The sequence below is a fragment of the Macaca mulatta genome, chromosome 1, assembly GCF_049350105.2.
Source record: "Macaca mulatta isolate MMU2019108-1 chromosome 1, T2T-MMU8v2.0, whole genome shotgun sequence".
NCBI lineage: Eukaryota > Metazoa > Chordata > Mammalia > Primates > Cercopithecidae > Macaca > Macaca mulatta.
In genome coordinates, this window is record NC_133406.1 from 233,058,095 (window position 1) to 233,080,256 (window position 22,162).

Genomic DNA, 22,162 nt, shown 5'->3' on the forward strand with positions numbered 1-22,162 from the left:
CAAATAAATGGCACTTCTAGGCTAATTTGTATCTCTGGTGTTATTTAAAAAGTACTTTTTTTTTTTCTGGCAATACACTCCATAAACTTTACTTACTACAGAAATCCTATGCCTCCTCGCGGATTTTTATTTTTAAATGTGGAAAAAATGCCTCCCAAAATAAAAAAGGCACATGATGGGATTGTTACATCGGCCCCATCAGAGCTGTAAAAACACCTACAGGAGCAGACTTGGGCGAACCCAACATGCCACAAACTGACCTTGACTCAAAAGGCCAAGGCACAGCCATTCCACACACACCAGACACGCTCGTCAGCACATGGAAATCGCCAGAGTGAACGAAAACGGAATTTTTTTTTTTTTGTATTAAACAAAAACAGCCATGTCTCTATCCTGCATGGCAAACACAGACATTTACTGAAGGCAACTGAAACTGATGAAAAGATATTCAATAGTGGTTAATATGGGATGAGATTCTAGGCCAGTTGCGTGGTGGCTGAGCTTTAAAATGACATTACATACCATTCCTTTTTTTTTTTTTGAGACAGAGTCTCGCTCTGTCCCCCAGGCTGGAGTGCAGTGGCCGGATCTCAGCTCACTGCAAGCTCCACCTCCCGGGTTTACGCCATTCTCCTGCCTCAGTCTGCCAAGTAGCTGGGACTACAGGTGCCCGCCACCTTGCCTGGCTAGTTTTTTTGTATTTTTTAGTAGAGACGGGGTTTCACCGTGTTAACCAGGATGGTCTCGATCTCCTGACCTCGTGATCCGCCCATCTCGGCCTCCCAAAGTGCTGGGATTACGGGCTTGAGCCACCGCGCCCGGCCACATACCATTCCTTTTATGCCACTTTTGTTGGTGAAAGAAAAAGCATTTTAAGGAGATCTCTTATGTGAGCCATGAGGTAAATTAATGATTAAATCTTTTATAAAACTTAGTACTAGTCAGGCGCAGTGGCTCATGCCTGTAATCCCAGCACTTTGGGAGGACAAGGTGGGCAGATCACCTGAGGTCGGGAGTTCAAGATCAGCCTGACCAACATGGAGAAACCCCGTCTCTACTAAAAATACAAAATTAGCTGGGTGTGGTGGCACACGCCTGTAATCCCAGCTACTAGGGAGGCTGAGGCAGGAGAATCACTTGAACCTGGGAGGCAGAGGTTACAGCGAGCCGAGATTGCGCCATTGCACTCCTGCCTGGGCAACAAGAGCAAAACTCTGTCTCAACAACAAAACAACAACAACAACAACAAAACCTAGTACTATCAGGTGAAAAAGAAGCCTATCTTAGGCCGGGTGTGGTGGCTCACGCCTGCAATCCTAGCACTTTGGGAGGCCAAGGTGGGTAGATCACCTGAGGTCAGGAGTTTGAGACCAGCCTGGCCAACATGGTGAAACCCCATCTCTTACTAAAAAGACAAAATTAGCTGGGCGTGGTGGCACACACCTGTAATCCCAGCTACTAGGGAGGCTGAGGCAGGAGAGTCACTTGAACCTGGGAGGTGGAGGTCTGGAGGTCGCGGTGAGCCATGATTGTGTCACTGCACTGCACCCTGGGCGACAGAGCAAGACTCCATGTCAAAAAGGAAAAAAAGAAGCCTATCTTAGCCTTAATAATATTTTACTGTGTGCCAAGTCATTTCTTTCCTGCTGATTTCTGAAGATGGGGGAGCAATATGAAAATGTGGGCCGGGCGCGGTGGCTCAAGCCTGTAATCCCAGCACTTTGGGAGGCCGAGATGGGCGGATCACGAGGTCAGGAGATCGAGAGACGATCCCGGCTAACACGGTGAAACCCCGTCTCTACTAAAAAATACAAAAAAATAGCCGGGCGAGGTGGCGGGCGCCTGTAGTCCCAGCTACTCGGGAGGCTGAGGCAGGAGAATGGCGTAAACCCGGGAGGCGGAGCTTGCAGTGAGCTGAGATCCGGCCACTGCACTCCAGCCTGGGTGACAGAGCAAGACTCCGTCTCAAAAAAAAAAAAAAAAAAAAAAAAGAAAATGTGAGGAGGAAAGAGGCTAGCTTTTTGGGTGTGACATATGATGCTATTTTAACCTCTTATTATTTGAAATATTACTAATACTTGATATTTATGAGGTTCATAAAACCAAAAATAGTCACCTAAAAACTTAACTGTGTAAAGGAAATTATCATTTGTCTTGAAGAGAAAGAGGGGTCATTATTTGAGGTTTTTTTTGCAAAGACTGAGTAGTGGAGATAAAAAATACCATCAGCTCCTTTAAATTTATCTTAGGGTCCCGAGAAATAATTTCTCCCTGGGAGACCTACCCAAAATGAACTTCCTAATGAAATGTATATAAAGCCTTCAAGACCAATGGGACTCTGAAACAATATTTGGTAATTTACCTGTATTTGGCAATATCATACATTCTTCATGGAACTTACAGAAAGTTTGTGAAAGATGCTGTAATGCATAATATCATTCTACACTGAATCATTACATAAACACTTTCTTTGGGCTCTTTTCATATTGACCTTGAGTTTATAAAAGGCTTATATGAATTACTGAATTCAATTATGTTTTATACCTATACTTAAGACAGGGATAAAATACAGAATAGAAAGTAGGAAGATTCTAAGTTAATTCTGAACCCTAGCAGAATCTGAGTCACCATCTGGCTTTTTTTTTTTTTTTTTTTTTGAGAGATAGGGTCTTATTCTATTGACCAGGTTGGAGTGCAGTGGAGTGATCATGGCTCACTGCAGCCTCAACTCCCAGGCTCAAGTGATCCTCCCACTTCAGCCTTCTGAATAGCTGGGATCACAGGGATGTACCACCACGCCTAACTTTTAGATTTTTTTTTAGAGAGACAGGGTCTCAGTATGTTGCCCAGGCTGGTCTTGAACTCCTGGGCTCAAGCAATCCTCCCGTCTTGGCCTCCTAAAGTGCTGGGATTATAGGTGTGAGCCACCACGCCCAGCTGGCATCTATTTTCCAATTGGTTGTCCTTAACTCCCACTACCCTATAATTCAGTAGTGAATTCTGAGATGAATAGACATAACTTAAGGATTAGGTGGGTAAACAACTGAGAAGCTCCACATTCCAAGGCTGCTTCCATACGGCACAGATTGTAATGCTTAAAAGCACAGGTACTATAAAGTACTCCCTCAGGCCTTCTGCCTGAATTCAGGGACAGCATCAGCAGCAGAGAAGAGGCCTGTGATCCATCCACTGCCACGCCAATCCATAAACACGAAGCGAAACGGGAGCCGAGCATCAGCACCACCTCGTACCTGTGCCTGGCTCCCTCCATTCCCGCTCCCGCTGCCGCCTCCACTGCTGCCGCCTCCGCTCGCCTGTTTGTGCTGCTGGGACCCCGTCATCTCAGCCATCCTCCTCTCCATCTGCTCCAGTCGTTCCAGGATGGACATCCTGAACTGGTTATCTAGGGCAGAGCAGGAGGAAGAGTAAGGTTGGGTTCTGGAAGAAAAGCAGTCAACATGTGGCCTTGCCCACCTTGTGAGACCAGCATCCAAATGCTGTCCGTAACTTCACCAAAACAGAGATCTCTGCAGGCCAGAGTTCCCCAGCACAATCATGAGTCTGTCACCTCACACAGGATGGTGGCATCTTCAGCAGCCCAAAGTTCTCAGATAAAGGACCAGAAAACATCTTTTTGTCAGAGATCAAAAAGAGGTTCAGGTTCCTGCCCCCCAGTTTCTTTGTCAAATTCCCCAATGGAAACCCTGACATGAGATCTGGTAGAGAACCCTCTAGAGTGAGCAAAATAAATAAATACAATTTAAATTAAACTAGTAGAAGAAAGTAATCATGGCAAGAAAGGAAGGTATGTTAGACCAAATTATTAAAAAAAAAAAAAAAAAGGTAGCATCTCTTTTACCAAAACACTGAGTTTTTACAAAAAAAATTTTTTTTTAAATTTTATTTCCTGACCCAGGCTCTAGCTTTTATAATTTATTTCAGGAATAGCATTATTCAGTGCCTGAGAATGTTACACCCTTTTTTGTTTTGAGACAGTCTCACGTTGTTGCCCAGACTGGAGTGCAGTGGTGTGATCTAGGCTTACCCGCAACTTCCACTTCCCAGGCTCAAGCCATCCTCCCACCTCAGCCTCCCGAGTAGATGGAACCACAGTGTGCACCACCATGCCCAGCTAATTTTTGTTTTAGTTTTTTTGTTTGTTTGTTTTTAGAGATGGAGTTTCACCATGTTGTCCAGGCTGGTCTCAAACTCCTGGGCTCAAGGAATCAAAGTGCCGGGAGTACAGGCATGAACCACCATACCCAGCCACATTTCATTTTTTTTTTTCTTTTTTGAGACAGAGTCTCGTGGTGCCACCCAGGCTGGAGTACAGTGGCGCAATCTCGGCTCACTGCAAGCCTCAGCCTCCCAAGTAGCTGGGACTACAGACGCCTGCCACCACACCTGGCTAATTTTAGTATTTTTAGTAGAGACAGAGTTTCACTATGTTGGCCAGACTGGTCTTGAACTCCTGACCTCGGGATCTGCCCGACTTGGCCTCCCAAACTGCTGGGATTACAGGCGTGAGCCTCTGCGCCCGGCCCCACATTTCTTTTAACACGTGTCTCATCAGAGACAAACATAAATAGGTACCTCAACTTCTACATCAGAGAAACAACAGGAATTACTGTTGGAGCTAGGATTGAAACTCAAAGAGAAAACATGTTGTGATTCTGTACCACTTTACTAAGATTAGAACACATCTCTCCACATTCCTACATTTACACACACGTGTGTGTGCACACACAAGCATACACGTTAGAGTTGGGTCACCTATCCGTGTACATAAGAGGAGTTAAATCGATGTGAAAATCAATCTGCCCATACTCGCTTCATATATATATAAAATATACATATTATATGTCATAACATGACATATATAAAATATATGATCCATAATAATATATATGTTAAATATATATAGAGAGAGAGAGGAGAATTTTTTTGAGATGGAAGCTCACTCTGTTGCTTAGGCTGGAGTGCAGTGGCATGATCTCGGCTCCCTGAAACCTCCACCTCCTGGGTTCAAGCAATTATCCTGGCTCAGCCACCCGAGTAGCTGGGACTACAGGCACGTGCCACTATGCCCAGCTACATTCTTTTGTATTTTTAGTAGAGACGGGGTTTCACCATGTTGGCCAGGCTGGTCATGAACTCCTGACCTCAAGTAATCTGCCCGCCTCAGCCTCCCAAACTGCTGGGATTACAGGCATGAGACCCGGCGCCTGGCCACACTTCACAAATTTTAAGGAACACCGTGCTAGCTGTTCAATAGCAAACAGGGGAGGTCTCTCCCTGCTTGAGCACAGGCAGACCTTGGTAAGTGAAGAAGGCAGCATAATGTGATAAGGAGGGATGGGGTGGGGATAGAGTTTAGACAAGTCAGGAAAGGTGACACTTCGAGTTTGATCAGTATGATGAGAAGGAGCCAAACATGTCCAGAACTGGGGCCTGGTAATAGCACATGCAAAGGCCCTGAGGCAGGGCATTCAGGGAGCAGAAGACTGTGTGGCTGGAGCACAGAGGTAGGGAAAGCAGGAGACGATAGAGCTGGAGGTGTGCAGGAGCCAGACAGTGAACGGCTATGCAGAGCCCTGGCTCTGCCATATAATAGCTGTGTAGCTTTGAACTTAGAACAAAACCTTTGATGCCTCAGTTTCCTCACCCCTTAAATGGGGACAGTAGTTATACCTACCTCAGAGAGCTGTTAATCTATGTAAGTGCTCAGAACATGATAAATCCTAGGTTAGCATGCTTGCCATCACCATCATCTTTAGACAAATGAAGTCAATGTCTGTAGAAGCTGACTGAACAGCTGTGACCACATATTTCTCCTCCAACTGTTGAGAACATAACTATTTTCAAAATACAGTCATCTGAATTATGCAAAGGGATAATCTGGAAAAGAAATATTTTATCACCACTCCTTACCATCCTGACTAAAAATTCCAAGACTAGTGAGCAAAGCGTACGACATTTGAGAGAAAACAACAGGCAGAGCTAGCACTCACAGAATGCTTCCTGCAAGCCAGGCACCACTGTGTCACTGTGCAGATATTAACTCATTTACTCTTCACAACCATCACATGAGGTAAGTATTGCTATTATCCTCATTTTCCAGATGAGAAAACTGAGGCACATGGATATAACCCATCTGTTTGGCCCCAGGGCTGAGTGTATAACCAGATATGCCAAGAAGAAAGAAGGGAGATGGGAAGAGAAGATGCACAGGCATGAGGCAGTCTTACCAGAAGAAGACAATATTCTCACTCTCCAGAAAGCTTAGCTCTACTCAAAAGACAGTCAATACCCAGTCAGCAGTTCAGTCCTCACTTCAGATCAAACTGATTTTACTTTTTTAAAACACAAAAGCAAGAGGAAGACTGCTTTTCAAGAATCTTGATATTATTTTCTGGCTGGGCACGGTGGCTCACGCCTGTAATCCCAGCACTTTCAGAGGCTGAGACAGATCACCTGAGGTCAGGAGTTCAAGACCAGCCTGGCCAACATGGTGAAGCCCAGTCTTTACTAAAAATACAAAAAAAGTTAACCAAGTGTGGTGTTACATGCCTGTAGTCCCAGCTACTCAGGAGGCTGATGCAGGAAAATCGCTTGAACTCAGGAGGTGGAGGTTACAGTGAGCCGAGATGGCACCACTGCACCTTAGCCTGGATGATAGCGTGAGACTCTGTCTCAAAAAAAAAAAAAAAAAAAAAAAAAAAAAAGATTCCTCATATTATTTTCTAATAAACTACTTCCAGGAACAACAATGCAAGAAAGACACTTCCTCTTTTAAAGTGAAAAATAACGTCTTCCTTCCAATTGCACAACTATGGATGGACAGACACAGGCAAACTTGGAGGATCCCGCCGCTAAGCGTCTCACTCAGTGGCAACTCCCCGCAGGGAAGTAACTGAATACACGCTGTGTGGGGTAACCTGCACACAGCCATTCTCATCCTGTGACCACCGTCAGAAAACACAAGATGACTACTGAGGTGGTGCTGGTGTCCTTACTCCAGATGCCATGCCTCTCCGTTAGAAACCTGAAATCTTGCAGATCACAGGTCTCTTCCATCTGAAGCCTAAGAAGTTGACTCTTCAGTTACGAGTCCAGTTCGAAGCAGCATGGCAGTTGCCCTATGCGGAATATTATAAACTCCCCTGCTTGTTCCTAATGCTGCTAAGCCAGACAACCATTTGTCTCAGAACCTACTCGGGGATCCTCATGCATCCCATCAAAATGGCTTGACTGAATTTTAAACCTCCACAGCCACAGATCTGTGATTTCTTCTGCGAGTCTACAAATCTTGCATCTGGTGAACGAGTTTTCAGTATCCATTTGACTTGTTCCAGAGCACTCTGGAACCACTCTGCAACTGAGTGGCCAAGATCAATATCCCATGGCAGACAAAGGGGCAGAAAAGCACCAAAAGCGCGCTCTGAGCTGTGGCCAGCCTGGAGCGAGCCTGCCTGCTGCCCGTGGAGGTGGCTTTGTGCTGCAGTGCGCTGCAGTGCGGTCCCCGCATCAGCTGTCCCCTGCCCATCCCCCTGTCAAGCACGGACACTGCAGACACAGACCTTCCCTGACATCACTGAGTCAGGCCCTGCCCACGGCATCTCCTGCTCCAACAGTCACAATGACACCGTGTGTGCCATAGAAGTGGCCAGCTTTTGTTCCCCAGCTGCACTCCCTGTTGCTATGCCGTGAGTGCATGATATTAAGCTGCTCTGAGAAGCACTTCATGAAAATACTCAGAAGCAATTATGTGCCTCTTAACAAAATCATATCATGCATAACGGCATCTCTGAGTCTCTCAATTCCAAAGGAGAAGGGAGTGATAATTAAAATAAAAAACCAATCTCAAATGCAAATGACTGAGCTGGCATCCCAGGGAGTGAGGTCTGCTGCACTCTGCTGCCCAAGTTCAGACAGACTTTCTCCTCACATGTCCTTTCCTCTGTACAGGGCCAGGCCCCAGCTCTTGGGGTTGTAAGGCTTAGATGGATAAAATGATGGTCTTTACATCTCCATACTAGCAAGCCAAAAGCAACACCTTTATGCTTGTTTTGGCTTTATAGCTTTATCAGGATAATTAAAACACTGTGAAATATTTGGCAAATTGAGAGCTGTGCATTGCTTTAACTGTATACTGTGTGTGATAATGGGATACAGGCAATACAATTACTGAGAAGCAAAGAAGAATTTCTGATCATTAGAGTAAAAAAGTACATTTGAAGGATTCACTTATTCATGCACAAATATTCACTGGAGCACCTACTATGTACCAGGCAGTAGGGAGGACCTAGAACAGCAGTGAAAATATCCTTGTCCTCTTTTGTTGACCAACAAATAATTTACGCAGCTCGAACAAACCTGGAGTTTTAAATTAATAAAAGGCGGAGAAGGGGGAGTAGGCATAATGCATAGATTTAGGGGGCTGATGAGTTTGGTCCTAGTTCTCACCCATGATGCTTCAAAGACAACAGGGTCAGCTTTGAGGGCTTCCAAGTGGATGTCCTTAGGACAGCCCGAGTGGAGCAGCTGAACCCCTCCATTGCGAGAAAATTCTGCACAGAAGGAAAGTTACAAGTGCAAGTTTCCATGGGCACATGAGGCTCAGAGGTGGCTCAAGGCCAGAGGAGGCTCCAGAGGTCCCAGCAAAGAAAGCCAGCTGCTCTAGCTCCACCTCCTGCCTGGTAGTTCTGAGATTTTTAGTTCTTATCCTGAAATATTAGGCTATATCCGTCGCACCAGAAGAACAAGCTCCTGCTTCATCACAGAACAGACACTATTATTTGCTGCGGCGAGTGAACTCTGGACAAGGGTACGGAAAACAGGTGCACAGAGGTCTGTTTCTAGTAACAGAGGTTGGCCTCCTGTTGAAGACATGAGGATGACGGACGCATAACCCAGAGACAGACACAACCATCCTAAGCATTTTACCCAAGAAAATAAACATTTACATAATATTGCTACACATACATGCTTTGGTAAAAAACAGTATAAGGAGCCACCTACTTAGACCCTTCTAGGTATCAATACAAACTTCACAAAGGTTAGTTGCAATGATACCCTACCCTTAAGTGGGAAAAATGATAGAACTTCTGTGGTCACACAGAAGGCCATAAATAAATATATATAGTTTACATCCTGCAGGGTGTATAAGTGAATGTTAGACCCAGAACTCACTGAGCTGTCAGGCACGTCCTCCCCAGCGAAACTACAAACTTTCTTTTTTTTTTTTTTTGAGTTGGAGTCTAGCTCTGTCGCCCAGGCTGGAGTGCAGTGGCCAGATCTCAGCTCACTGCAAGCTCCGCCTCCCGGGTTTACGCCATTCTCCTGGCTCAGCCTCCCGAGTAGCTGGGACTACAGGCGCCCGCCACCTCGCCCGGCTAGTTTTTTGTATTTTTTAGTAGAGACGGGGTTTCACCGTGTTAACCAGGATGGTCTCGATCTGCTGACCTTGTGCTCCGCCCGTCTCAGCCTCCCAAAGTGCTAGGATTACAGGCTTGAGCCACCGCGCCCGGCCGAAACTACAAACTTTCTGAGGGCATGGAAGAGCAGGGCAGAATAGGAAAAGGCAAAAGCAAAAAAAATCCTTTGACAGACAAGGAAGTATCAAATGACGCAAAATAAAGTGTCAACTGGGCTGAGGTTCCCCAGCTCTTAACCCCCTGGGTAAGTCCCATAACTCCTGGATCTAAAGACTCAGGCAAAGTGAGGTCTGAATGTCTTACTTCTGGTGCAGAACCTCTGGGTGTGAGTCTCAGCTTCCCTTCCAGTGGCAGAGTCTCCACGCATGACCCACCCGCCTGTTCCTTGCTAGAGGCCATGTGCTGTGAGTGTGTGTGTGTGACCCACCCGCCTGTTCCTTGCTAGAGGCCATGTGCTGTGAGTGTGTGTGTGTGATCCACCCGCCTGTTCCTGGCTGGAGGCCGTGTGCTGTGAGTGTGTGTGTGTGATCCACCCGCCTGTTCCTGGCTGGAGGCCGTGTGCTGTGAGTGTGTGTGTGTGATCCACCCGCCTGCTCCTGGCTGGAGGCCGTGTGCTGCCCTAGATGGGGGTTTCTGCTCATCCCAGGGACCATTCCTCCAGACCAGTGGTTCTCAAACTTTAGGAGGGCTTCTTAAGACAGACTGCTGAGCCCTATTCCCAGAGTTTTGGTCCAGTGGGTCTGAGTGAGACCCAGAAGTTGCATTGCTAACAAGGTCCCCGGCAGTGCTGATGCTTCTGGTCTAGGGCCACATTTCAAGAACCGCTGCCCTAAGACCCTGGACTGTTTCCACAGTGAAAGAATGACTCCTCTCTCCTCCACCCAAGTGCCTGTTAAAGAATGACCCCAGAACCACCTGCTCAAACAGCAGTGGAGATTCCTACCCAGCATGGGTACGTGAGGCATCACCTCATCTGAACCACGCCAGAGCCGTCCACAGTAGCTCTGTCGACAATTACTGGGCGCACATTACTTCTCAAGCACCCCACCAACTCAGATCAGGCAAAACTTGAAAACGATTTAAAACCCAGCCACCTGTGCTACTGTCTGCAACGGATCAAGTACTCCTCTACCATTCCCATTGCATCGGACCTCTTTATTACTTTGTCCTTGACTTAGCTGACAACATGGGCTGTCTTTCCAGGTGTCTGTCTCTGCCTCTCGTGCTTCTCTAAAGCAGTCTATTTTCCTGAATGGTTCCAGGGAATGAGGAAGGATACATTCACCTTCATGCAGTAGTTTCTTCCCGTTGCCTTCCAGACATGCACGCGCACGTAAATCCCCGGACAAAAAGTCAATCATTCTGATGGCTTTCGTAGCAGCCGTCTGGCTCGTGATTCATTCAAAGCTTCTCTTCGTGAACCTCTTCTCCCTGCCTCCTTTTTTTGTGGAAGCAGCAGTTTTAGCCTGGGCAGCTCTGAGACAGTGCAAAGAACACTGGAGTAGAAATAAGAGCCCCAGGTTTAATCCTGTCACTGTGTGACTTTGGAAAAATAATTCCCACTTTGCACCACAATTTTCTCATCTGTAAAATGGGGATGTTTATATGTATCTTCTTGTTTGTGAGGATGAAATAAATAAATGCAATCTTTTTAAGGGATATGGCTCTCTTACGCCTGAGCTATTATTAGACTGGGCCTTCTGCCCAGCCCTATCTATGGGAACACTGTTAAAAAATTAAACATTTTTTTAAGTAATTTTAGATTTACAGATAAGTTGCAAAGATCGTAGAGTTTCCATATGCCCCTCACTCAGTTTCCTCTAACATAGTATCTTATTGTAACCACGGGACATTTGTCAAAACTAAGAAACTAGTATTGGTATATTAGAGCTATTAACTAAATTAAAGGCTTGAATCAGATTATAGCACTTTTTCCATGAACATCCTTTTTCTGTTCTAGGATCTAACCCAGGATCCCGCATTGTGTTTAGTTTTGAAGTCTCCTTAGTATCCTTGGCTCTGTGACAGTTTCTCCATATTCCTTTACTTTTCAAGATTTTAACAGTTTTAGGCCGGGCGCGGTGGCTCACACCTACAATACCAGCAATTTGGGAGGCCGAGGTGGGTGGATCACCTGAAGTCAGGAGTTTGAGACTAGCCTGGCCAACATGGTGAAACCTGTCTCTACTAAAAACACAAAAATTAGCTGGGCGTGGTGTTGGGCACCTGTAATCCCAGCTACTTGGGAGGCTGAGGCAGGAGAGTTGCTTGAACCCAGGAAGCAGAGGTTGCAGTGAGCCAAGATCACACCACTGAACTCCAGCCTGCCAGCCTGGGTGACAAAGTGAAACTCCATCTCAAAAAAAAAAAAAAAAAAAAAAAAAAGGTTTGGACAGTTTTGAAGAATACTGGTCACGTATTTTGTAGACATCCCTCAACTTAGGTTTGCCTGGTGTTTTCTAATCCTTAGACTGGGTTCTGGGTTTTTAGGAAGAGCATCAGAGGTGAGGCGCCCTGCTCATCACATACAATCAGAGGGTATAATGATATCCTGGTGAGGTCAGCCTCCATCACTTGGTTAAGGCAATGTTTGCTACATTTCTCTACTGTGAAGTTACAATTTTTCTCTTTCCATTCTTTGGAACTAAGTCACTAAGTCCAGTCCCAACAACAAGCAGGTAACTAAGTTCCACCTTGCAGATGGGGGAGTATCTACATGCATTATTTGGAGTTCTCCTGTAAGTAAGATTTGTCCTTATTTAATGTATTTAGTAAATCACTTATATATATCAGTATGGACTCCTGAACATTTATTCTAAACTTTGGGTCACAACCTGATACTGTTATTTATTTTGTTGCTCCGAGTGTTCCAGCTTTGGCCATCAGGAGCTCTTTCTGGCTGACCCTTGTGCCCCTCTGACGTGCCCTCATCCTTTTTTCTTCCTTTTAGCACTTCCTTCCTTTCTGGCATTACAAGATGCTCCAGATTCACCTTTCATTTCCCCGGTGCCAGCCCTAGAACTGTCCATTTCTCTAAGGAGTGGAGCTTTGGTTCTTTTTATTGGAGAATGGTATTTAGAAACCAAGATCTGAGTGCTGAGTGTTCATTGCTATTGAGGTATCACTGCTTCTAGGCCTTCTCAATGAGCAGAGCTAAGAAATATATGTATGTATAATAATCCATGTATGTACACTTATCTATAGTTATTTCTGTATCTACCTGTATACACAATAATGTAAACATGAGTTCCTACTGATCTCTCTGTGTCTAATACAGCACTGCAGTGTTTATTAGAGCCTTCTGAGGGCATTTATTTTTTAGAGCTGGGGTCTTCCTATGTTGCCCAGACTGGTCCTGAACTCCTGACCTCAAGCTATCCTCCTGCCTGCCTCAGCCTTCCAAAGTGCTGCAATTACAGGCATGAGCCACCATGTCCAGCTGGCATTTTAAAAATAGATTAAACGATGATGAAAGTAACTGTGTGTTACCTAGCTATAATAAACCGATAGATGAAATGCTGAAAAGAAACCTTATTGATATATTAAACTAAAAAAAAAAGAGACCTTCCGGTTTAATTCCTGTATCCCAAAAGTATAAGCAGAGGGTATAGTATAATTGTATATTCATTTACATTATACTTCAATTGTTAGTTTCCAACAATATTAGAAAGCATAAGTATAAATAGAAAGAGACTCATAATCCCAGAATAGCTTTGAGTATTATGACGATCGAGAAGAAGATGAAAAAACTCTTGCAACCAATAACTGGCCCAACGGTCAAGGAATGGTTAGTTGGGGCTTCGGATTCCCTTTTGCTGGGTCTGCCCCTTCCTACCCCTCCATCAGGGCTGTTCCACAAAGTGTCACACAGCCAGGGGACATCTTTTCCTCTTTCTCTGACAGGGATTCCTAGCCTTCAAAGGGACTCACTTTAAAATGTCCCAAATTAATATTCACTTAAATGTTTAAAATTTCTTTGCAATGTTTTAAAGACAGAGACAATTTCATGAAATCAGACACCCACAGTGTGTTCTAAGTTTAGAAGGGCTGGGATTTGCTGCTGTAGAAGTGGAGAATCCCGAGTGTCTGGGCGTCTGCTGTGAGTGAGAAAGTGTCTATGCCAGGAAACCAGCTCCTGGCCAGATTTCCCAGGCCCTCAGGCCCCAGCAGCACCTGCTGCTTCCTCTAGATTTTACACAACTCACTTTCAATCTTCAAACCTAATTAATTTTCCTGGTTGTACTAAGCAATACACCGTGGGATGGTTCCTGATATTTTATCAGATAATTTAGTTTAAAAAATTAAGTCCCTCCTCTGGCCAGGCGTGGTGGCTCACACTTGTAATCCCAACACTTTGGGAGGCTGAGGTGGGTGGATCACCTGAGCTCGGGAGTTTAAGACCAGCCTGGCCAACATAGTGAAATGCCATCTCCACTAAAAATGCAAAAAATTAGCTGGGTTGGGGTGTGCGTCTGTAATCACAGCTACTCGGGAGGCTGAGGCAGAAGAATCGCTTGAACCTGGGAGGTGGAGGCTGCAGTGAGCTGAGTTCTCACCACTGCACTTCTGCCTGGGCAATGGAGTGAGACTCTGTCTCAAAAAAATAAATAAATAAAAATAAAATAAAGTAAAATCAATCCCTCCTCCTGAATATACAAAATAAAATGTAAATTCTTTGTTGTGATACAGAATGGACTGTTCTTTAACAACTGTCCCAGACTACGTTTTTAGGGTTCTCTCACAACTCAATGCTCTCCAAAATTCCTGGTTCACGACCAGGAATTTCACCTACCTCTGGGCCTCTGTCAAGGTCAACCTTCCCCCTCATCTACCTGGTGAACTTCTTAACTCTTCCAAATGTGGCTCAGACATCACTCCAGTATTAATAATAATAATAATAGCAGCTACCGGACATCTACAGTAAGCCAGACATTCGACATGGATTATGTCGAATCCTCAAAATGACTCTGAAAGATTTTCCCCTTCATTTTCAGATGAGGAAGCTGATGCTAAGAAAATCTGTTACTTACCCAAGAGCATACCACTCTCAGGGCAGAGATCTGAACACAGACTGGACTCCAGACCAACATTCTTTCTGCTATGCCTGGTAAACCTTCCACATTTTGCCCTGGGTCCTAACAGTACTGAGCAAATGAAAGGATAGCTCTTTTCCTACCTGTCATTCCTGCTAGAGGCTAGAATGTGAGCTTTTTGAAAGCAGGGACCTTGTCTTGAATCCCTAGCACCATCCAGAGAGTGAGTGCGTGTGGAAAGGATTATTTTCTAATTTAAACTCCTGGAAGCCTATTTATTGATGAGGTCATCCAAACTCTGGGGCAAGAACCCTGAGCAGCCTCCGCTCCCCACAGTGCAGTCCAGGTGGCTCATACACCAATGAGCAGTTTTATCACCTGTCCAGGGGCAAGAGAGGATGGTCAAAGTGATCCAAGCCCAGCAGAGCTGACTTGGAAAGCAAGTGTGTCTGCCCGGCTGGCTGCGGTCTGCTTTCAACTCAGGGAAGGAAACCAGGTAGTTACGGTGAAGACTCTAGAAGCAAGGCTGGGAATGAGCTGACTTCTTCACAGGCACACACTGGAACTTCCCAGCAGTGTCACTTTTCTATAGCCACAGAGTTTCGCATGAAAAATACCAATCCTGTAATCCCAGCACTTTGGGAGGCTGGGACGGGCGGATCACTTGAGGTCAGGAGTTCGAGACCACCCTGGCCAATGCGGTGAACCCCGTCTCTACTAAAAATACAAAAATTAGCCGGGCATGGTGGTAGGTGCCTGTAGTCCCAGCCACTCAGGAGGCTGAGGCAGGAGGATTGCTTGAACCCGGGAGAGGGAGGTTGCAACGAGCTGAGATCGCACCACTGCACTCCAGTCTGGGCGACAGAGTGAGACTCTGCCTCAAAAACAAAACAAAACAAAACAAAAAACAAAACAAAACAAAAAAAACACCCAACCCCTAACTTTGAGATGTTCCCCCTTTTCAGGAGAAAAATGGACTATTTGGAATACAAATGACTGGCAACCCCCCTCAATGAAAGGAGTGACTTTCGTTAGTTACCAAAATGTTTAACAAGTCAGCCAGGTTCAACTGTTGTATAACATGAGGTTTCAATTGGGTTAAACAAAAGAAACACTTTCTAGAACAGCCCCAGAAAGTGTCCATGAACATAAATGCCTGCACATCAGCTAATGAATAATATCAGCAAACACGAGAACTCGTTATTACAAAAGTATCTGTGTGTTACCTAGCTATAATAAACCGATAGATGAAATGCTGAAAAGCATCTGAACTGAGCCACTCGGGTCCTGTTGCCAGAGGAGAAGAAAAAGTTTTGCCTTGGCAGGTAAGTGAATGAAGAAGCAATCGTCAAATACCATCTGCTATTTTAAAACACGTTATTTGTAGCTCAAGTGCACATGTGCTCCCCCGCTGCCATCCATCTCTCATTCCACTTACAGCCCTTGGCTGCCCTGGCAGGGAGGGCTGAGGAGGCAAAGGAGGCATGCCTGCAACTATTTCGGTAGAGTGCTGTGAGCGCTGCTTAGGAAGTCTCCTAAATTTTTTAGGAAGCTCAGAAGGACAGGGAAAATGAAGTCACTTAATTCCCTCCCAGAATAAATGGGGCCACAAGAGTATATTAAGCTGCTCCTCCCTGGCAAGCCGTTTAAGATGTCCAAGTGCAGAGGGAAGGGTAAGGGCCGGGTGGAGATAAGGCACAAGCTGTACCACTCTGATTTTCCAAAGCAATGGCTAAATTTAGCCGTAGAAAAAACTGCCATACTCCCCTTTTTAAAAACTCTCTGACTCTGTATACCGAAACACTAGAAATGGCAATGAGCAATGCTGCTTAGGCTTTCTTCATTTGCGGTAATTCTGGATCCATATTTCTTCTTCCTGGTCTTTGTTTTACATTATCCCCATATTCAGTCTTGGACTCGTTAAGAAACATCATTCAGGATGCTGCCAAAACCACGGACCAACAGCGATTAGACAAAATGTTACAAGGGCAGCAAAGCAAATTGACGATCACTTCTCATTTGAAATATGTCAAGACTAGAGCTAAGGGTGTCTCAGGGTGAAAATCTCAAACCTATTCTCCACGGAACATTCAGGCAGCCACATCACAACACAGTCTCGAGCACCGACGGCACCGCCGCCACACAGGAGCCAACTCTGCTGTGAGTGAAGTAACAAACCCAACTAAGACAAAGGTAGGAAGGTAGGAAAACTGCAGCTAATCAGCATGAAGTACAAAAGAGCTTTGGAACTCCGATACAGATTCTGCACCTACCTTTAACGAGTCTACAACAGAGGAGAACATCTTAAAGCCGGCTAACTTTGCAGAAAGCAACAAGTTTGGAGCACACTGCCTCAATAGTTTCAGTGCAGTGAAAATCAGAAATATCATAAACAAAAATTGAGACATTCTAAAGTAAGACTAGTGAAAGGAATACAGAAGAATGGAGAAAGCATATTACTCCTAAGACTAATGAGGTCTTTAAAAAACAAAAAAAGTGCTGGCCAGGCTCACGCCTGTAATCCCCTCACTTTGGGAGGCCATAGCAGGCGGATCACCTGAAGACAGGAGTTCAAGATCAGCCTGAGAAACACAGGGAAATCCGTCTCTACTAAAAATACAAAAATTAGCCGGGCATGGTAGCATGTGCCTGTATTCTCAGCTACCCGGGTGGCTGAGGCAGGAGAATCGCCTGAACCTGGGGGGCAGAAGCTGCAGTGAGCTGAGATGGCACCACTGCACTCCAGCCTGGGTGACGGAGCAAGATCCTGTCTCAAAAAAAAAAAAAAAAAAAAAAAGTGCTGTAATGAGACCTGGAGATGAACAATGAAGGATCTAACCTGGACATGAAGGCGTGATTTCAACGGTTTATATAAAGAAAAATGGAAAATGAAAATCCTAACACTTGAGAAGGGAAATTGCAAAGACAGAAACGACAAAGTGCACAGGAACTGTCAGGAGGCATGGATGCAATAACTAAGCACCCGCGGATTGTTTGGCGGCGCCCAGCATGATCAAACCACCACCTGAAATCCTTGGGGAAGAGCTACGGAGACTCCGGCCAGAACACACTCATTCCACAAATGTTTACGGAATGCCCACTGCTGGCTAGGACTGTGCCAAGGCTCTAGGGAACTAAGGGTGAACAAGACAACTCAAGTTGTGAGCCACCAGGACTACAAAAACCTAGCACGATATGAGCCTTTGTCTCCTATACGTGAACGTACAGAAACTGTGTTGGCTCAGTGAGGCCAGTGACTACGTTCATCCCAGTTCACTGCTACATTCCTGAGGCCTAGCAGAGTTCCTGGTGCACAGTAGGCCCTCTGTAAGTATTTACTGACTAAATGATTTAATCTCAACTGTCTGAAATATACAATGTGAACTTCAAGAAGGACAAGGCACAGAATAATACGTAGAACAAATATTTGTTTCCATGAGTCATTTCTATGATGGGCTTTTTTTTTCAGCCAAGCTATTAAAAGCAGCTCCTTCAGGGCCACCTTTTAGCTAATACGAATATATCAGTTTTTATTTTTATTTTTAGACAGGGTATCACTTTGTTGCTCAGGCTGGAGTGCACTGGTGCAAACATGGCTCACCACAGCCTCTATCTCCTGGGCTCAAGAAATCCTCCTGCCTTAGCCTCCTAAGTAGCTGGGACCACAGCCATGCACCACCATGCCTGGCTAATTTTTTGTATTTTTGGTAGAGGGAGGGTTTCACTATGTTGCCCATAGTGAGCTCCTGGGCTCAAGTGATCCTCTTGCCTCAGCCTCCCAAAGTGCTGACATTACAGGTGTGAGCCACTATGCCTGGCCTCAAATTTTTTTTTACATGGACATAAATGGTACGTATTTAATGCATACAATCTGATGTTTTGAAGTACATGCACGTTGTGGAAAGATTAAATCTAGTTAATTAACAAATGCACTACATAGTAATGTACTATGTACAAATGTACTATGGAGTACATTTGTTCATTAAACAATGACATAGCTATCATTTTTGTGGTGAGGGCATTTAACGTCTACCCTCTTTGGAATGTTCAAGAATATATCATGATGAACTCGAGTCACCAGGCTGTACAATAATCTCTCGAGCTGATTCCTCCTGTCTAACCATAAATACACATTCTCTGATCAATATCTCCCCAACATCCCCATTCCCAGCCTCTGGTAATGACTATTCTATTGTCCACCGCCATGAGATCAACTTTTTTAGACTCCGCCTCAGAGTGAGATCATGTGGCATTTGTCTTTCTGTGCCTGGCTTATTTCACTTCACAGAATGCTGTCCATATTGAGTTCTGATATTGGCAATGGCAGGATTTCATTCTGTTTTACGGCTGAATAGTACTCCACTGTAGACACAGACCACATTTTCCTTACACATCCATCCGCGGATGGACACTCAGGGTGCTGCCGTATCCTGGCCATTGTGAACAGTGTTGCAATAAACATGGGAGTGCACATCTCTCTCCGGCATCCTAATTTCATTTCCTTTGGCTACGTACCCAGTGGTGGGATTGCTGGATCCTCACTAGTTGTGTCAAACGCATTCTCCATACGTTAGTTGGGACTGCTATTGGCAAGGCTTGGCCCTCAGAACTAATTGTAGGGGGACCATCTGCACAGATGGTCCTAACTGTCTTGCTAACTTGTGAGCATTAAAGCCCAAGATGTTTCAAAAATATGTATTTTTCTAAACACTGGATTCTACATAGAGAAACTTCTGCTCCAGAACTCACAAGTTGATTAATTATAATATTTTTCATAGTGCTATAAAATCTGGAAAACATACAGGTAAACAAGTCCTTCCCAACTTAGTAGAAAGAAATGTATATATTTTAAAATAAATACCTGTATTCTGGATAAAATATCTGTCCAATATTTTATCTTTATTATTAGGGGCTAATAAAATAGGTCCTAACAGATAAAAGGATTTAAGAATATTAGCTGGGCACAGTGTCTCATGCCTGAAATTCCAGCACTTTGAGGCTGAGGCAGCAGGATCACTTGAACTCAGGAGTTGGAGACCAGCCTGGGCAGCACAGTAAGACCCTGTCTCAACAAAACATAAAAAAATTAGCTGGGCATGGTGGCATGTGCCTGTAGACCCAGCTCCTCTGGAGGTCGAGATGGGGGGATCACATGAGCCCAGAAGGTGGAGGTTACAGCAAGCTTCCATCATGCTGCTGCACTCCAGCCCAGGCAACAGAGTGAGACCTTGTCTCAAAAACAAAATAAAACAAAGCAAAACAATTTTATAATTCATCATAGACCTTTCTGATAAATAGATGTATTTTTAAAAAGTCAATATACCACGTAAATATTTTATTCAGAAATAAACTATTTCCCCAAGGGAAGCACAGGGTTTTAGAAAATATTTAGTCATTAAGCTTCTTTTGAATAGTGTCACGATGTCTGTGAGGATTCTTTCACGTCTCGGCTCCATATGCCACATCAGAATACATCAAGGACTGCTCTCCCATGCCGGCATGGCACTCAGTTCCTCTGAGTATCCCTTGGCACCCTACCCCTAGACCAGAATCATCCTTTAATTTTTGCAAATTTCAAATCAGTGAGGCCTGAACAAATACATGAATTACTGAGGCCAGCATTAAAGCATCCCTCGGATTAGGGAGAAAAGCAAAACACTTAAGGGTGCTTTCTGTGAAAGGGGGATGTGGCTGGCACAGTGGCTACACCTGTAATCCCAGCACTTTGGGAGGCTGAGGCGGGAGGATCACTTGAGCCCAGGAGTTCAAGGCTGCAGTGAGCCATGATTGTGCCACTGCATTCCAGTCTGGCCCAGAGAGAGAGGCCGTGCCTCAAAATAAATAAATAAATTTTTAAAAAAGTGTGTGGCTGTGGGATGCAGCTTGACTGCATCCAGTTTCAGGGGCTATGCAATCTGCAGATCCTTATAGAAACTCCCCAAGTGGTTAAGGGAGCAGTTAAATAATGGAACAAAATGTTAATAGCCAACTCCGGTGGCACTGTGCACCGTTTCTGAGAATCCTCTCTCTTGAATCCCTAATACCTCCAGACGCTCCTTAGTCTGTTTTCTGATCTTCCTTGCTTTTCCTGATTTTCCTTCCCTGTCCCAGCCCATTCCCCCTGAGCCTCTTTATTTCCCTGCCTGCTCTCACTTAACTGGTAACAATCCTGTGTGAGGTGGCTAACAAAAATACTTGTGATTAACAGCAGATTAGGCAAAGTCAGGACTCATGATTTTAGAGACAAGAATAAAAGCAAGCTCCGGTAATACTGTTTCACAGAAAACACAGACTAAAGTCTCTAAAATAGTGAAATGTGAGTCCCAAGTTGGGCTGAATGTAGCAAACAAAGCAAAAAGGGGGGCAGTGAGTTTCAAGATCACACTACGTCAGTTGCTTTGGATAGCATGACTTTCCTTGGTACTAAGATCTGAAATAAATTTCTCCCACAGGTCCTAATAAGAAGGATGCTGTGGGCCGAACGTGGTGGCTCACGCCTGTAATCCCAGCACTTTGGGAGGCCAAAGCGGGCAGATCAACTGAGGTCAGGAGTTTGAGACCAGCCTGACCAACATGGCGAAACTCCATCTCTGCTAAAAATACAAAAATTAGCCAGGTGTGGTGACACGCACCTGGAGTCCCAGCTACTCGGGAGGCTGAGGCAAGAGAATCACCTGAACCCAGGAGGCAGAGGCTTGCAGTGAGCCGAGATGGTGCCCAATGCCAGAGCCTGGGCGACAAGGCAAGACTGCCTTCAAAAAAAAAAAAAAAAGATGTTGTAATTTCACAGATTTCAACATCCTTGTGACAAAGGGACTACTAGGTTTCAAGTGACTGTTTATTACTGTTTGGTATTAAAGAACACCAAAGCACCATTTCATCAAAGCAATTCATCAAAAGTTCAATGTAGGTCCAACTTCACAGCTCTCTGATGAATTGGTTTAAGGGTAGACCATCCAGAAGAATACATGCTGATTTCTAAATCTGACCATAGATGAGTTGGATGTTTTAAATTTCTTTAAGGAAAAGCTTTCCATAGTTCGTTGGTTTTAAGTTGCACATGACTAAATCACACTCAACATTCTCTTCTGCAGGTCAGTGGGCCTTCACTTTTAAAGAAGTCTCCTTACTGCAATGAAACAACATGTTACTTTCTCCTGTTTTCAGAAATAAATGTATCTGGAGTTTGACTAAAAGTCAGTGTTCTGCATAGATAATATCTTTCCACAATTCTTGGTGGAAAGAGAGCAGCTGCCAATTTTAAAATCTGTTCAACCATAAACACAATAATCAAGAAACCACTCAGCCCCTGTTCATAACTTGGCCTCTTCAGTGTCGACCCAAGTGACTGCAGTGCTCACCGGGCAATATCCCCTATGCTGATATGAAATATACAGATGAGAGAAATTTAAGAGAAACTGAACTTCCCTTGCTAGAAAAGAGCCCTTAACAACAATTCTTATGCTTTTTTGTTCAGGGGCTCTTTGACAATTATAAAGACTGTGAGTCCTCTCCTAGAAACACACGTACATATGACATCTTGCATTCAATTTCTGAGGGCTCATAGAACCATGTCACAGCCTCAGAACTATTTTGTGAGGATGGTCTATCTACTGAAGCATTTCCCAGGTTGCATTCTGTGGAACATTTCCCATCAGCTATTGATCAGCAAACACAAAATGTTTTATCAAA

General features: G+C 44.7%; 1 protein-coding gene across 36 annotated transcripts in view; it reads right to left on the reverse strand.

Annotated features, from left to right (window-relative positions):
• The window catches only part of CAMTA1 (calmodulin binding transcription activator 1), a 973,269-nt gene that overhangs the window by 34,275 nt on the left and 916,832 nt on the right, over window positions 1-22,162 (reverse strand). For all 36 annotated transcript variants that reach the window (XM_028840340.2, XM_077976312.1, XM_028840326.2 and 33 more), the window contains one exon: window positions 3,252-3,403. In XM_028840340.2, coding sequence (XP_028696173.2) covers window positions 3,252-3,403 — 152 coding nt within the window. The remainder of the gene's footprint in view (window positions 1-3,251; window positions 3,404-22,162) is intronic.